This window comes from Rhamphochromis longiceps, linkage group LG5 (genome assembly GCF_057381845.1).
Source record: "Rhamphochromis longiceps isolate RC_006_pf linkage group LG5, R_longiceps_female_GT1.1, whole genome shotgun sequence".
NCBI classification, from domain to species: domain Eukaryota; kingdom Metazoa; phylum Chordata; class Actinopteri; order Cichliformes; family Cichlidae; genus Rhamphochromis; species Rhamphochromis longiceps.
This window is the reverse complement of record NC_140561.1, coordinates 38306328-38323530: the sequence shown is the minus strand read 5'-3', so window position 1 is coordinate 38323530 and position 17203 is coordinate 38306328. Positions and strand designations below refer to the sequence as shown.

The following is a 17203-nucleotide window of genomic DNA, read 5'->3' as shown; positions in this document are numbered from 1 at the left end:
TACAATATAAGCTCATGTATTAGTCATGAGACATAAGCAAAATCATTTGTGATATAAATATTTGTGATATATAATGTAATACAATTAATTTTCCATGCTTCAGATAAACTAGAGAACAAAGGTTGTTTTCTTACCCGTTGATTTTTTTTATTGATTTTCTCCTTTTTTTGGATTTTGACATTTTGACATTAATTGATTGATCAAGAAAACAACTTAAGAAAAGAAAATCAGTGTTGAAAATAGTTGGTGATGTAATTATGTAATCGTTTTGGTGTTTTTTAAACTCTAATCCAGTAAAGTTGGAGCTCATAGATTTGAAGTGTTTTTCTTATTTGGATTTCTTCCACTTGTGTGTCTGTAGTTACTCAGATTGAGGTGTTTCCATATCTTTGCTGGAAGCAACTTAATATCTGTCAATTTAAAAACAAAAATGTAAACAAATGTAACTACAAATCTCTACTTTCCATTCTGTTTTTGTGCATTGCATTCATACCTGCAAAAGGTTTCAAAATCCTTGCACTGCAGTTAACATTTCGCACAGCCTCCCAACTTTTTCAGAAACAGGGTGGTAAAATAAATATTCAGGAAGACGCCTTAAGAGCAGAGTGCCTACTGTTTTGTCACTTAGTACGAGTGAATGTGCAAAGCCTTCAGACAGGCTCCACTGTCATTCTGCTGCCCTAATTGGGTCACAGTCAAATCGAATCTCACATGAGCTAGGGCTGCTCTCCATGTGAGTCTATCTGATGCACAAGATGACATGTGACAAGAAGCCTCCCCTTCTTGCGTCTCACACTATTAGATACGTGACATGAGCTTGTCCCCTACTTACAACATCTCAGTGGGCATGTCCTCACCATCAATTATTCATCCGTACGCATGAAAGGGATGCCAAGGAAACAGCAGTGATGCCAGGAAAGTCACCCAGGAATGTTTCAAGCAGAGAAAATGATTTTAGTAGCGGAAGTGAAGTCGAACTGTGGATTCAGTTACTTTTTTTTTTTTTTAAACTGAGGATAATATTTATGAATGATTTATAAAATTTGATATGTACTGTAGGAATATGCACAAGCATACTATGTACAAAAATGTACCCTTTTATCCCAGTTATATATAATGACCATCTTGACAGGTTTTTAAGGTGGCCTATGAGGACCTTTATAAGCTCAGTTAATCCTCTCTGATCATTCACAAAGCTGTGATTGGTCGACAAAAAGGACAATGACTACAGACCAGAATCATACTCAAATTAAATATGACATTATTTCTATATCCACAAGACCCCAGAATTGTTTCTTGTTTTCCTAATTTTACAGCAGAAGCTAAGCTTTTAACATAAAATGACAGCATTCATCAAACATGTTATATTCTATGTAGCGGACTAATCCGACTAAATAAATAATAATAACGGTAACAACTGAATGAAGTCAGTTAAAAGTCTTTTCTCTCATTTCTCCTCAGGGTGAGCCTGGAAAGCAAGGAGCTTCTGGTGGTCCTGGAGACCGTGGACCCCCTGGACCTGTTGGACCACCTGGACTGACTGGACCTGCTGGAGAGCCTGGCAGAGAGGTCAGGGAATAGCTAGCATGCAGCATGTGTGAATTAGATTCATATCTGCAACATTAGGGCTCTCAGCTGTTTTCCTCCGACAGGTGAAGTCCGTTACTATGCACCGCCGTTGTGTCATGTTTACATTTGCATTGTGTTTACACCACATTAATATTGCGCCTCATCGGAGCAGGTTTATTATGCAGCTGATCTGTATTCAGTTAAGGGGACATCTGGTTTGGTGGAAACTATTAACATTTGATTTGGTTGACAGGGCACCCCTGGATCTGATGGACCTCCCGGTAGAGATGGTTCTCCTGGAAATAAGGTGAGAAGCAAGTCTGGGTCTTATCATCCAATTTTTAATACCCTTATTGATATTTTGGAAACGTTCAAATCAGTATTGCACGATAGTGGCATAAGACTGCACAACAGCAGCAGCGTGAAGCAAAGCAAAACTGCAGCCGGAAGCCTGATGAGATGCTTTTATAGATTCAGCCTCCTGTAATATACAATCACATGCAATAGTGTTTAAAACACAATCATATTCACTCAGTTTTTTCTTCGTCTGCTGCTGGACTTCTGTATTTTGAGCAGCTTTATTCTGAGTGCACAGTTTTATAAAAATGTATTTATATAGTATATGTGCATTAAATTTTTATTTTTACCATCTGGTTCTAACATCTTTTATCAAACCTTGTGCTTAAGTAGATAGCAGTAATTGAGTTATGTTACGTTACATGTAAATCCCTGACTGTTGTGCTCTCACTCTGCAGGGTGAGCGTGGTAACACTGGTCCTGCTGGTGCTCCTGGTGCTCCGGGCGCTCCTGGTGCTTCTGGCCCAGTTGGTCCCACTGGCAAACAGGGAGACAGAGGAGAGCCTGTGAGTATTACCTCCAAGACAAGCTAAATTAAAATAAGATGTTTCTAGAAAAGCTGCAGCTGAAGAGCAAAGTTTGTTTGGCCTTATGAGATTTATATAAGGTGGATTTTTCTCTGCTGGAAATTAGCATATTGTCTGATAGCGAGTGCTGAGGAGTATGTCTCAAGTGTTTTATCCCTGAGTGACCTGTGGTCTAAGAGGAAAATTAAACTCTGTGCTTGCTTTTCTCATTTACATAACATTCAGTCAGTGTACTATGTTAACAATTGTAGACTATTTTATCACAGTTTGCTTCCTAAACGCAGACATATTTGACTGGTATACAAGCATATTGTTGAACAAGGAGGTACACAGCTGGTACACAATGACAAGTACAGAGTGAAGACAAATTGCTAAATCTTGAAAATGAAACTTACTGTAATTATTAATGAAATTTCTACTAGCAGATTATTAAAAGTTAGAATAATCGTCATTGTGTTCGTATGGTCCATAATTCCTTTTGTTTCTTTTGTGTTTCAGGGTCCACAAGGACCTGCTGGATCTTCAGGACCTGCTGGTGCCCGAGGAATGCCTGTATGTTTCTTTCTGAGAGAAACAAAGCTGCATGCCAAGTCTTGAATAATTTCTGGCCTGAATAAACAAAAGAAAATTGGTTTTGCCACAAGGCTTAAATTAACTCTTGAAATTCACACACATATTACCACGCTTTGTTCTCAGGGGCCCCAAGGACCCCGTGGTGACAAAGGCGAGGCAGGAGAAGCTGGTGAAAGAGGACAGAAGGGACACCGAGGCTTCACTGGTCTGCAGGGTCTCCCCGGACCTCCAGTAAGCATCACTCTCTGCCTGTAAACATACGTCTGCCTCCTGAACTTTGTTGTACACCAGCTCAGTCATTTCAACTAATCCGTGCCTTTGCTGTAGTGCAGTTTTCTTGTCATCATGCTTCAGGTATTTACTGTATTTCTTCTACTTTAGGGTCAACCTGGAGACCAGGGTGCTACTGGACCTGCTGGACCTGCAGGACAACGTGTGAGTACAAATACTCAACTGTAATAAAAAGTGGCAGTCACTTTGAAAAACCATTAGCTTCTTTAAATGCTTCATCTTCAGACCTTAACATCTCAAACTGTCTCTGCAGGGACCACCTGGACCCGTTGGCCCTGCTGGAAAAGACGGTTCAAATGGTCTGCCTGGACCCATTGGACCCCCTGGACCCCGTGGTCGCAGTGGAGAGACCGGTCCTGCTGTGAGTGCTTTTTTGTGCTCATTCAATTCATGCTCCTCTTTTTTTTTTTTAATTTAATTTGTTCCGTCACATATTTATAATAGTTTTTTTTATTACTTTTTGCTACATTCTGCAAAAAACAGGTTTGTGTTAAATACATGAGAATACCAAAGTTGTTTTCAAGAATTGAAAAAACAAGAATGGGACAAGATTGGAAACTGTGCACGACTGTCACGACCTCATGACATCATGAGTGCGAGATCTGAGGGGTTTAGTTGTGTGACGTGAGTTGAACATTTGCGCAAATAATTTCGTAGAACATTATTCGCTGGTTTACATCACAGTCAGTCATGACACGATCCTTCCTCTCTGTCCCTGTCGCAAAAGAAAAAACACTATTAGTCGGGGGGGGGGGGGGGGGGGGGGGGGTCAAATTTAAATCAAAACCATTATATAAATTAACACGTTTTATTGATTGGTACAAAGAGTAGCAGCAAAATATTATAAAGAGCCAGAAACATAATGTCCACATGGGACAAAATTAAGTGGATATAAATGAAATAAGTTTTTTTAATGTTTGTTTTTTATTATTATACCAGATTATAGCAAATTTGTTGTCCTTATTAAAGATAATGGTCGAAGACGTAAAGTCAGTCTGTAAGGAGGGCACACTTATGGTGTAGGAGCTGCAGAAACTGTGTCTGCATTTCATAATTTCATATTGAAGCAGGAATTGTAGGTGCACTGCAACAAGAAATGGACAAATTAAGTGGCAATTAATGGACTGAAAAACAGGAAGGAAAAATTTAGCAAAGGTCAAATTAAATGTGAGTATGAGTGGAAATGAATGACTCGCTTACTACGTGGATGCTGAAAGTGGGAGTGAAGTCTCAGACAAGTTAATAGAAATGAGATACAAGAACAGATTGTAGAGGATTTCCTGAACCCATCAGGAAGAGAGGCTTGACGGGTTTGACAGAAAAGGGCAAAATAATGCAGAAGTGCAATGATTGCAAGACTCAACAAAAAAAGAAGAAGTATATAACCCTCCCGTCTTTATTCTTTTCTCTCAGGGTCCTCCTGGAAACCCCGGACCCCCTGGTCCTCCTGGTCCCCCGGGCCCTGGCATCGATATGTCTGCCTTCGCTGGTCTGGGTCAGACTGAGAAAGGCCCCGATCCTCTCAGGTACATGAGAGCCGACCAGGCTTCTGGAAATCTCCGACAGCATGATGCTGAGGTCGACGCCACTCTCAAATCTCTCAACAACCAGATTGAGAACATCCGCAGCCCTGAGGGATCCAAGAAAAACCCTGCTCGCACCTGCAGAGACCTGAAACTGTGCCACCCTGACTGGAAGAGTGGTGAGTGACACCGAGGGGAATTGGTTAAATTTGGGGTGAGATGAGAAAACAGACAGGAATTTTTTGCCATCTCAATTTAGTAAAGTCAAGGTTTGTATTAGCCAAGGTTCTGCAGTTGGGGAGTGTTTGGATTGAGCTGATTTAGTCTGTTTTTTCAATATTAGAAAAACAAAACATTATACAATAAATTTCCAAGTATTATCAGATTTTTAATTTACCAAAGACCGAGAATGATGCGCTCCCATGTTCCTGTCTTTTTCCATCTGCAGGAGAGTACTGGATTGATCCCAATCAAGGCTGCACCGTAGATGCTATTAAGGTCTTCTGCAACATGGAGACAGGGGAGTCCTGCGTCCACCCCAAGCCTTCCAGCATCCCTCGCAAGAACTGGTGGACCAGCAAGAGCAAGGACCGCAAACATGTCTGGTTCGGAGAAAGCATGAATGGAGGATTCCATGTAAGTTGCATCAACATTTTTAAATTCTCTGTGCCTGTGAAACGGGAAGCGGATTCACTGCTATGCACATGTTAAACTATTTTAAAAAGTCAATGATATGAAAACAGTGGAGGCAGGTCGGCAGTTCAGCATAAATATTGATCATTGGTTGACACGTCTATGGATTCTGCTGCACGATGAGCAGTGCCTTTTCCATCGTTTTCTCTTAAGTCTATACTAGTCTTACTTAAAGCAAAGTTAAAAAGCATCTTGGTCTCAAGTAGAAACCTTATAAATAAAGTTTAGCAGAAGAATAAAAAGCACATTTTGGCTGAGCGAGGACATAAAATCAATGACTCCCTCTTAAAGCCCCTGTATGTAAGGTTTTTAAAATCTGAAACATCATCTCAACAACCAGTAAAAACACACATGCGTATAAACTGAACCATAAAAACAATTGCAACTGTTATTCTAACTTTCCCTTCCTTCAATTCCTATGCAATGCAGTTTAACTATGGCGATGACAGCCTGGCGCCCAACACTGCCGCCATTCAGATGACGTTCCTGAGACTGCTGTCCACTGAGGCTTCTCAAAACATCACCTACCACTGTAAGAACAGCGTGGCCTACATGGACGGCTCGACAGGCAACCTGAAGAAGGCCGTGCTGCTGCAGGGCTCCAATGACGTGGAGATCAGAGCCGAGGGCAACAGCCGCTTCACTTACGCTGTGTTGGAAGATGGCTGCACGGTAAGACCGGCAATATTGCTGACATCCATATACATTACACCCACACTGTCAGATAATCGTAAAAACGTAATGAGGGATGTTAAAAGTGGCTGAGAGAACAATAAAGCTCATACAAATTTCTTGCTGTGTCCACTCACGAAACTAATCTCATTCTCTCCAGTTCTGGAGTAGTTAGAGGTTGTTTAACAGCTGTTTGCACCTGTCGTTCTCGCTCTACAGAGACACACGGGAAAATGGGGCAAGACGGTGATTGAATACAGATCACAGAAGACCTCTCGTCTGCCCATCCTGGACATTGCACCCATGGATATCGGTGGAGCAGACCAGGAGTTTGGAGTCGATGTCGGGCCGGTCTGCTTCTTGTAAAGAACGAGGGATCAAATTATCGAGAAAAAAGAAGTGGAGATTTGAAAAAGAAAATAACATGAAAGAGGAGCACACCTCAGATAAAGGAGGCGAGGAAGAGGAAAAAAAGAAAAATCAAGACACTTTTTTTTTAAATGGGACTTTTTTTCTTAGTAGAAAGTGCTTTTCCAAGTTGAACTCCATAGGATATCTGCACTGAATGGCACCAGCACCTGTCATTTGTGATTCATCCAGCATTGCCTCCAGTCAGCTCGCCCCTGCCCACCCCAAACCACGGACTCCCTGTTTTCTCCAAAAATGCTACCTCCCCTTCTCCCTCCCTGCCAACTAATCTTTTGCATATTCGCGAACAAGAAGGAGGAAGTATGAGGAGAGTACAGGAGCATACGTAGGAATTGGAGAGAGAACAATGTGTTGGTGTTATTTATTTATTGTTTAGGTTGAGATCCCTGGTGTGACAGGACTGAGTTTGTTGCTAAGTATTGAAAAGTGGCTTACACACAAATAATTTCCACCAACTCTCTCTCGTACTTCCTCCTCTTTTCTAACCATCCCATCGCTCCTGTACAATATCCACTAAAGAATGAAACGACAACAATCAAGCTGCAAAGAAAGTGCAGGTGTTCCTATTTCTACTGCCACAGTGTGTCAAAAGTTACTGTGTATTATAAATAAAGTCAATGGTGCTATTGTTGTAAAACAGTTTGTATTTTTTATCAGCCAGATACTCACATTTAGTGACCTGTATATATGTATATATATGTATATGTGTGTATACATATATATACAGTTTCTCAGAGAGAGCATGTCGCCCAGGATTTTGGATTTCAGGGTGATAAAAGTCCCGGCTTGCCCCCCCCTCTTTGCTTCGTGCCTTCGTACATAAACAAATATGGCCCCCTCGTAAATTTTTACAATCAAGTCATGTTCATTTCTTTAAAAATTGTTTTCTTTTTCTTTTCCTAACATTTGTTTTGGTATGTTAAAGCTACCTCACGCTAAAAAAGAAGATCTTGACAAGTTGAAACTGAGGCCTTTTCCACCTCAAATCTTTACATGTGTGTGACCAACATGTTGAAGATTTGAAAATTTGATCATTAAAGCCCAGTCTGCTGCCCCCCACCCGCCCTGACCTTCATCCCTCTCTGCTTCCTGCCTTCAGTCTCCTCACAGCACGCGCCCTCTGCTTCACACTCACGATGTAAAGCGTGTTTGACTTTGTTGCTCCGGTCCTACAGCCAGCCAGAGGGTCCATTTGTGTGAGGTTGTGTATATTTTCTATTATTAATAATAATATTATTATTAATAATAATAGCATTATTATATTATTATGATCATGACTTGTTTTTGTTACGTTTTAATTAATGTAAATTGGAAATAAAAGACAAAACCAAGTCAAAGGCTGAAGTTGCGTTTTATTTATGTTCCGTTTTGTTCTCCCCGGTGATGAAATATCTCGTCCTTAAAAGAAACATTCAAACATAAATAAAAAAGACAACGTATCATATCTACCCTGCTTCTATTTTATGTTTCTGTGCCAATATCTGGATTTATTTCCAGGGAAGAGCAGTGATGGATATGGTTTAATTTTGCCTTGACTGATGATGGAACAAAACGTACCTGTGATGGTTTTCCAATCGTTTCCTTCACTTTTCATGCACAGTAAAGTAGAAATGGGAAACACTGCCAACTGCAATCAGCTCATACTGCGATTTGTCTCTCTGTACTTCATTTCTATTCTTCTAATTGCATTTTTCTATCTTCAGTAGAAATAAATCAAGAAGCATTTCTATAAACAAAGTAGAGCAATGTTTGTTTTATTTGTATTTTTTTTTTCTGTTTTTCCCCCAACGTCGCTTTTCATGGCTCATTTATTATTTAATGTAATACTTTCCAATATGAGTTTACCCTTGTTTGGATATTTTTGGGTGAACAAACAGACAAGAAAACAAATCACTGGGATGGAAATACATCATCAATAATAATAATAATAATAAAAAACTACAGGAAAAAACATTTGATTTTTGGGGTTGTTACAATCATCACTGGAGAGACCAGGAGCATTATTATAAAGATATGAAACTGAGCTCAGGCACATCAACACTAGATGTAGGATTTATGACAAACAGCTAACGTTCAAGAAATATTCAGAGTATGTACGGTTACACATACAGTTTATTCACAGGCAGTTTTGCTTTTTAAGTCACATAACGAGCGTCCACCGTTTTATTCTCGTCTTCTTCTTGCCTGCGGTTTACCAACAAGACTGGTTTCACACACAGATCGTAACAATATCAATAACTGACTCTAGTTCTGACAGCATGGGAACAGCGCAGACCTGAACCAGAATCTCTCTCTGAGGGTCCAAAGTAAACAAATCATACTTATCAATATAACACATTAAATGTTGACCTATTCCAGCGTGTGCCTCGGCTCTTCCCACTTTACCAACCCAGCTTTTAGATAAGATAATATTTTATTGTATATAATGACCACATAGACATTTGTACACTTTAATCGATCACATACGGATGATACATGAAAAAAGAAGCCATGCTAGCAGCTCTATGATACTGTATGGTCCCTCAGCACAGTGCTCTGAGCTAAATCCTACCAACATCCTCACAATGACAGTGCTAACATACTGGTATTAGTAGTTTACCATAACCATAACTTGGTTTTAGAATGGACCAACAGGTATTTGGTCCAAAGAGATTTTTTTTAAGTCATAATTATTACAAATTGATCTGAAGATCTGTGTGGCTCACATACCTATAAAAACATGTTATAAACTAGCTGTTCCCATTAAACCGCTCATTGCTGATTGGGTTGCATTGTTGCCCTTGTTTCCAAAGTCTTTTTTGTGTGTGTGTTTGAATACAATGAGAGTGAAACCTAAAATTATGCCGTAAATAACAAGCTTACTTTTCCCCATTTATGATCCCACACTCCGGTATGGAGACACGTTTTAAAGAGGTTGACTAGCAAACTGAAAATAGGGCTTTTTACAGTCTCTAATGCAACAGTGAAGGATGACAAATCCAGATTTATTAAATCACATTGCACACCCTCTCCTCACAGAATGCTAACATATTACCACAGTAAATCTGAATTCAATTAAATCATGTGATACTGGGTGAAATGCGGATGTTTATCCAGGCAGGGTTTGCTCTGCATGCGTGCAAAAAGCTAGGCTGAGGATTCAGTGCACCTGCGGTACACCTACAGGAATAGCATTAATTGTAACACTACAATCTGTCGTGTTCTAATCAAAGCAATTTATTATCAAAGTGTTTTGCTTATTTTCACACTGCCTTTTAAAAGAAAATCGATTGGGATGGGGTTGTGTAAAAGAAAAAGAAATGCAGCCCCAAATAATCAGGACTCGAGGTTTTCTACCAGCTCCTCTCTGGATAAATATGTGTATTAATAATTGTTTTCTAAATTGATTTGGACTCTCTGTACACCAGGCGATACTGGGTATGTATACTAAACGGACACACAATAGTTCACCTCCAGCTCTAATGGATTCCTTAGAGAAAATTTAGATCAGAGGCTTTCCAGTGACACAAACACTGGGTCAGTGCTGATATATTAAAAAAGGCTTAAATTATATCTGCGCAAAATCAATAATATCAAAGTAAAAACGGCCACAGCTATGCACAAAAATGCACGTGCACACGTACGCACACATATTAGACAAGCAATTATAAGATGACACACATTAGCGTTTGCACACTGTCCTCGACCTGATAAACACTCCAGCTGATTAGTGCCTTTCAGTAGTTTTATTAAGGGTCAATTGGTCAACGACTCCTAATTAGAGCTTAATTTAAGATAAAAGAACACAGTATGAAGCATGGTGGGAGGATAAAAGAGGGGGTGCAAGAAGATGTCTTACATGTTACACTTTCACTTTGTACTTTTAGGGATTGTTAAATTTTCTCTCAGTAGAGATGGTGGGATGAGTAAGCAAGTATTTGTTTTATCCACAATTAGCAAAAAATATGATGGGAAAGGAAATATGAAGACATTTGCAGGGTGTTCGGGAGCTGCGTTTCCTCTGTGTGTGCATCTTCCACTGCTGGTTTTCACCATAACTCCACATAGAATTTCAAAGTCAAGGTTGGTAAAAATAACATTTTCTTTTAAATTTCAGCTGAGCAGGAGTTTAGAAACCTGTACTGAGAGTATCTGTCTCAGTAGGGGTCTTGCGTGGGCTGGGTAAACTCTTCAGGTACTCCAAATGTCTGCGAGCCTCGGCTTGGTTCTGCCTCACATAGTACACTACATACACAATGACCATGAAGAACCACACAAACATGGTCACCAGCATGGCTACATCAGTGGTCTTCCTCTGCAGACTACAGAAATTCACCCCAGAGTCCAGCAGTTTAACCAGCGGTTGGCCTGCGTGCTCGCCCAGTGACCCCGGATCCTCCCACCTGCTCCCCTCACCCACCCCCCGCACAGAGCTCTCACATATTATCCCATTCACTGTCTCAGGCTCCAGGTTCAGAGTCTCCATCAGCTCCTGGAGTGTGCAGTCACAGTGCCAGGGATTGTGGTAAAGACGTGTCTTTGCACGAGTGGAACCAAACTCCTCCTTGCTGACGTGCCTCAGCTGGTTATGTGAGAGGTCCAGCAGGCGTAGCTCGGGCCCCAGATGTTGCAGGGCCCCAGAGGCAAGCGAGTCGATGCGGTTGTGGGACAGGTACAGGTCCCGCAAGCGGACCAGGTCACTGAAGGCACTCTCTGGGATGTTCCGTATGTAATTGCGCTCCAGGTGGAGGGAGACAGTTTCTGGTGGGATCCCCTCTGGGATCTCCCGCAGCCCAGCATCCGAGCACAACACCGTGGCCGTGTCCCAAGCACAGTGGCAGCTGTCCGGGCACTGTGGGAACACTTGGCCCCACAGAGCCAAGAACAGGAGTGACACACGAAGCCATGAGTGAAGATCCAGTCCTTTACGTCTTCCTCCACTGAGGCTGTTACATCTCGCCTCACACCAGCCCGTGCACATGGCCTCACCATAGCCTCCTGACACACACCAGGTCCCAGTTAGCCGCACACTGTTGCGCTGGGAGAATCTGACAGATTGAGAGAAAAGAGGTCAGTTTGGAAATGAAGACTCTCTCTCTCTCTCTCTTTACTTAATCTGCAAACACATGCAATCATAACAAATGCTCACAAGGGGAGATTATGATGTTTTGGGAGGAGGGGCAGAAAAAAGGTCAGTGGCTAAAGAGACAGACAGTGAATGAGCTTAAACGCGGCTTATTCCACGAAAGCCCTCCTGTATGGAGAGGCATGTAATACAAATGGACTCAAACATGTAAGAGGACAGTTTCTATGCTAGAAAATCACCCCTTGTCATGCATATCGAAGAAAAATGTTTGTTAATAACTCTGAAATGAAACTGGACTTTCAGTGGAACCATCAGCAAGTTTTATTGCAATGATTCCCTCACGAATCACAGTTCAAGCCGTAATGACGGTTTAAGTGATCTAATAGGGTTAAAAATCCTCTCTTGTACTTCTGCATTAAAGGGACGTAAATCATTATAAAAGATCATCTTAAACCCTCCCATTCCTCTCCTGTTGTGCTCCTCCAGAATAACAAGTTTAAGATGAGAAGGAAAGCATTACATTACACCCATCAATACATGCTCATCTCATTTATCCCTGTATTTATTTCCCCATGATGCCATATCCCCTTAATCATCTTCCAAGGGTGAGGTAGAGGAGATGTGTATTGTAGGATGTAGGTTAGAAAGGGGTTGGATCGATAAGCCCAAGCATTGCCTGCTGCACTATTAACTGCATGAACATTAATCCTGCCCGAGTCCCACAGTGTCAATAAGTGACAGGGCTGGAAAAAAAAATAACCCAGCAGCAATCTGGGTGTTAGCATCTGCTCGCTTCTCCCACAGTTTAGAGGCAAAAGTTTAAAAAAAGCAACATGAGCAAAACCAACTGGGACTCTGCTTTAAATATGTTTTTTTTTTTCCCCTTTCTTTAAAACAAATAAATAAAACCATGTGGGTCTGTAGGTGGTGTGAGGGCAGCCTGTTCTTGTTTTGCTGACACAAGCATGGCCATATGATGTTCTTGTTCCCAGACAGAAATCACAAAACACTCCTTGAATTTGATTAAAAGACTATCCTCTTAAAATGTCAAGCACCCTCCGCTTTCTCCCCATTTTCATAATAGAATAAAAACTGTCATGTGTCTCTATTGTCCTGACAGCAGGGCTGAGGGTTTCAACCCCGACTCAAGCGGCCTAGATTTGGATGATATGCCTGAAGGTGACTGGGTGACAGCCCTCTGATGTCCATCAAGCTGCCCTCTGTGCCTTATAAACTGTGCAGAGGATTTGGCTCTGCACTCAACGGTCCGTTATTAACATACTGAATGCAGATGCATGCAAATCCCCAATTAGCAAAAATAATCATCTGCTGCATTAATAAGAATGGGATTGAGAAAGACCGGGGTGGGGAGGCTCCCAAAGCAAATACAGCTGTGGTTACAGCTGGTGACTGCAGTTTCCAATTATTTTTTTTCTAATATCCCTTCCTAATTTTAAAAGGCCTTTAATCCGAAATAGAAAAGACATTCTCGGAATTTCCTGCACCCAACATAGTTTTTGACAAAATGAACCTGCACCGACATAATAACGATGCCGGTGAAATTTCATGCAGACTTTAGATGACATTAATCTGCGTGAAACAGGTCAACTAGTCTACCCGAAGCAAAGGGCGTCCACAAAACAGCGCTTTCCGTTTGGTGACACTAAATGTGATTTTTCTGTATCATTTTTAAACTTTTGTGCGATAAAAATGAAGTTACTTAAATTTTATGTGCAGCTTTTTTCTCCGCTTGCCTTATTAGGCTAAAGTTAATGCATTTCTTCTTCTTTTTTCTTTTCTTTTTTTTTTAAAAAGAGAGCGAGAGAGAGAAATTCGCGAAGGATCTGAATGTTAGGGCTCGTCTTTCCAAGTGAACATAAATAAACTCACCTGTAAAACCGTTTCTGGTGAAGTTTGGATCCACGCGGCGGGTGAGGATGTTTATTTAGACTCCGTTTGTAGTTTTTCTTCCCACAGACTGGATGAACATCATCATCCTCTTCTTCAGAGTTGACAAATTTCCCAAAAAGGCAGAAAAAGAAGACAGACAGAGAATCACCTGAGAGCGCGTGGCGGTCTGTCCCCTGCGGAAGGCTCCATCACTGACTGTCTCACTAGTGGAGGGTAGTTATAGCGATAAAGATGTGGGGCAAACTCTCTCCCTCCCTCTGTATCTGCTTGTGCGCGCGCGCGCTAGTATATGTGTGCGTGTGCGCGCGTGAGACGAAAACAAACGCGGGAGGTGTGCCCTCCACTCCTTCTGTCCCTCACTAGAGCTGGAATCAATCTCAGCTTTCTGAGAAGACGCTGGTTAACTTAATTAACCTATAGATATAATTAGATTCTTCCAACCATTTTTCCAGCAGAATCAGATTGAAACCCAGCCATGCGCACAGTTACACAGATTAGTAATTTATTTATTCATTTTAAGTAAGCAAAAAAAAAAAAGAAAAAAAAAGAGCCTAATCATTGTTTGATATAGCATGCGAAATAATAAATAGCCTATATCACCCGCAAAGCTGAGCGGGCTATTTACAAAAGCTGCAGCTGTTCACAGTTAGATAAACAGGAGTCCTGACTGATAGAGCTGAAAGGAAAACAGCATTAAAGGGAAAATGCGATTCTTCTAATCACTCCTGTTTTGTCCACGCTTAGTAGTGGAGGTCAAGTAGAAAGAGACTTCATTTGTCACAGTGTGCAGACACAGAGAGTGGATCAAGCTGAAAATGAAGACTGACTTGGACACGCAGGGAAACATAAGCATGGACCTACAAAGGAGCAGCAGAACATATGGCAGCCTTGACATTTTGAATTTCCACATAAATGACATGGAAACACCATCAGACCGGGAGACAAAACAGCAGAAAACAGAATGTATGCAGAGAGCAGGCGCACTCTCGGGATGAGTGACCTGCTCCGTCTCTGATTTTCTATTGTAAGCAGCAAAAATATCTGCCCATGTACAGCAGAGCCCTCAGGGGGGAAAGGATGGGTCTGACAGCCATGATGGCACCTCGTATCCCTCCTCTGCCTCTACAGCCCGTCCCGCTCCTGCTAAATCTATGACATTCCCACTCCTGACAAATACAGAACGCTGCAAGTATAATGCCTTTTTTTGCCCCCACATTCCAGCTGAATACTTGTGAATGTTTTGCCCTTGATGGGTGATTGTTTCCATGTTTGCCAGACATGATGCGGCAGACAGGCTGAGTTTTGTGGTTTTTCCAGATAGAAAACAAGGGACAAAGGGGTGCATAATGAGAAAGCACATGGCAGCAGATAGAAAAATCTCCTACTCAAGAAAAGAAAGAAAAAAAAGTATTGCACATTGTCTATTTTTGCTCCCTGAACTGAGAGCGAATAGCATGATTTTGGGTCCGAAGTTCAATTTGCAGGAAGAAAAATAAAAGCTGTACCACATGGTGAGAAGGCTATGGAGGGTCTATTTGTACAATATCGGATGAAGATCTTTTAAAGGATGCGCATGCCTCTGAGCAGCACGATGATGACAACACTGACAATATGAACTCCAAGGAAAACCATCACTGCAGTCAAGTGAAACAGTTTGGCATCATCTGTTTGCTCGGGTGTTGTCCTCAGAGGGGAAAACTGAGCAAACCATACAAATTTGTAAATACAAAGAGGCAGTGGAAAAGATCTGCCAGCCAGAAACAAAAATCTAGTTCTTTCTGTGCACACGGTCCGTGTTTTTGTCCTTTATCTGTGTTGTGAAAAGAAAGGGCAAAAAAAATAAAACCCACAAAACTCATGTGGCTATACCTCTCCATTAGGTATAGAGAGGGAGAGGAGGGGGAGCGAGAGAAAAGAAAAAGCAGTGGAGCATTTCTTGTAACTAGCCTGTCATTCTCTCGGGATTAAATCCACTAACAACAGGTCAGGCTGGGGGCAGGTGTTCTGCTGAGGCTCTCAGTAGCCATTTTTCCACAGCGTGGCCAAGTGGGACTCGGTAGTGCTGGAGTCGTCTTAAAAATGCTTACGACCGAGGACTAACACAAAGATCTGGTTTGCTGCTGTGTTGTTAAAAACTACAACACAGACGGAAAATCATCTCTGCTGACAAAACAAAGTATTAAAAAATGTTGCTTTGTAGGGGCTTTGGGTGACAGCAAAAGACTTGCAGCCCGTTTGTTCTGTAGCAGCAAAACCAGCGCATGGGCTAAAATGCAAAGCAGAGCTTTTGAGGACACTAAACATTTAGAATATAGTCACAGAGCACCCTGTGATTTCCTGTGCACAGCAATCAGGCAAGTGCACTTGACCATGAATAAGCCTGAAACTGTGCATGTGAGGGTAAAGTGGAGACTGGGAAGCTCAAATCGATGCATATTAGGCTACACATCAGTTCTTTCCTCCTTTCAATCTGATGCTTCTCTCAGAGAGTCTCCAATTCTGCCACTGTGATAAATGCACCTTTGCTGTGTCCTGCTCCTTTGAGTGAAGCAAGCTGTGAAAAGGGGTTATCTTCTACATCTCCCAAAACAATACAGCATCAGTTGGCAGGGATTACAACACCATGTGACTATAAAAGGCTGTGACAAATGTGTATGGATTGGATTGAGACCTTGGCTCGGGACCAGCACAATAGAGAGCAGAGTAATAACACTAAAACGTGTATCTGTGTGCTTCTGAGACAAAGGTAGCGTGCCAAAGAAGTTGCAAGAGGAAGCGCACATTTCCAAAGCCATTATATATTGTTAGTGCACTCTCAGCCAAATGGTAAACAATAATTCAGCAGCTGAAAGTTGAGAGCAGATATAGATTAGACGATACACCATGAGCTTTATTGCTATGAGCACATGCTGTCTGTGGGAGCTTGTTTTCTTGACATTAGATGGGGGAGGTCTAACGTTTGCCACAAAAAAAAGTAAAAGCAAGAGCGTGTTAGGAGAAAATTAACTGGATTTAAGAATAAATAGTCTGAATGCAACGAAAGGCAAATGAGGAGAAAGACATGAAGCCGAGCAACATTTACAGCTGTAACGTGTCCATTTTATTTTGCACCGCAGTGGCATTTGCACAATGACACCAGCGCTGATGGAAATAAAATGCACAGCAATAAAACCAGAGCGGTGCGTTATGTAGACGAAGAGCAGCGGAAGGTCAGACCCGTGGAGAATGTAATAAGAAGTAACAGGTAGCAAAAGGGGGAGGAAATCTGGTGTAATGATGAGAAAATTCAAGCCACATCTACCGACTTTATTACAGGGAAATTGACTGCATGACTCGTCCCAGTCCCGGTAACCCCGTCACGAGGCTTCCTTTGGTAATTTAATTTATCCAAATTAATCAGGCCTTATTACTGACGCTTTGATCTCGGAGCCAAAGGAAGTGGCCTCTGTATCTCTTTGTAGTGCTACGGTTAATGTCAGCACGCTGGAAATGAAAGGTGCAACCGTAGTCCAGGTGTCTCTATAAATCAGCGACTGAAAGGTAAGGCCGTGGTATCTCAGGCTTTGAAGATGCTGGTGTTGTTCGGTCAGATG

The 17203-nt window shown here is 41.7% G+C and overlaps 2 protein-coding genes across 3 annotated transcripts in view; one reads left to right on the top strand and one right to left on the bottom strand.

The window, feature by feature from the left end:
• col2a1b (collagen, type II, alpha 1b) overlaps positions 1-7965 on the top strand; it is a 48311-nt gene extending 40346 nt beyond the window's left edge. For both annotated transcript variants that reach the window (XM_085407577.1, XM_085407576.1), the window contains 11 exons: positions 1462-1569; positions 1823-1876; positions 2325-2432; positions 2952-3005; positions 3150-3257; positions 3408-3461; positions 3571-3678; positions 4731-5019; positions 5289-5476; positions 5963-6205; positions 6425-7965. In XM_085407577.1, the coding sequence (XP_085263703.1) occupies positions 1462-1569; positions 1823-1876; positions 2325-2432; positions 2952-3005; positions 3150-3257; positions 3408-3461; positions 3571-3678; positions 4731-5019; positions 5289-5476; positions 5963-6205; positions 6425-6571 (1461 nt within the window). In that variant the 3' untranslated portion in view covers positions 6572-7965. The remainder of the gene's footprint in view (positions 1-1461; positions 1570-1822; positions 1877-2324; positions 2433-2951; positions 3006-3149; positions 3258-3407; positions 3462-3570; positions 3679-4730; positions 5020-5288; positions 5477-5962; positions 6206-6424) is intronic.
• Positions 7966-8298: 333 nt separating this feature from the next.
• Positions 8299-17163, bottom strand: LOC146670568 (leucine-rich repeat-containing protein 3-like). Its single transcript, XM_085407579.1, has 2 exons — positions 13590-17163; positions 8299-11661 (listed from the first exon to the last, which is right to left on the bottom strand). The coding sequence occupies exon 2, from the start codon at positions 11592-11594 to the stop codon at positions 10743-10745; it is 852 nt and encodes a 283-aa protein (XP_085263705.1). The 5' UTR covers positions 11595-11661; positions 13590-17163; the 3' UTR covers positions 8299-10742.
• Positions 17164-17203: the final 40 nt, after the last annotated feature.

What these genes read in the sequence shown, in the direction of transcription:
- LOC146670568 (XM_085407579.1), bottom strand. Translation starts at nt 11,594, where the DNA reads ATGTGCACGGGCTGGTGTGAGGCGAGATGTAACAGCCTCAGTGGAGGA.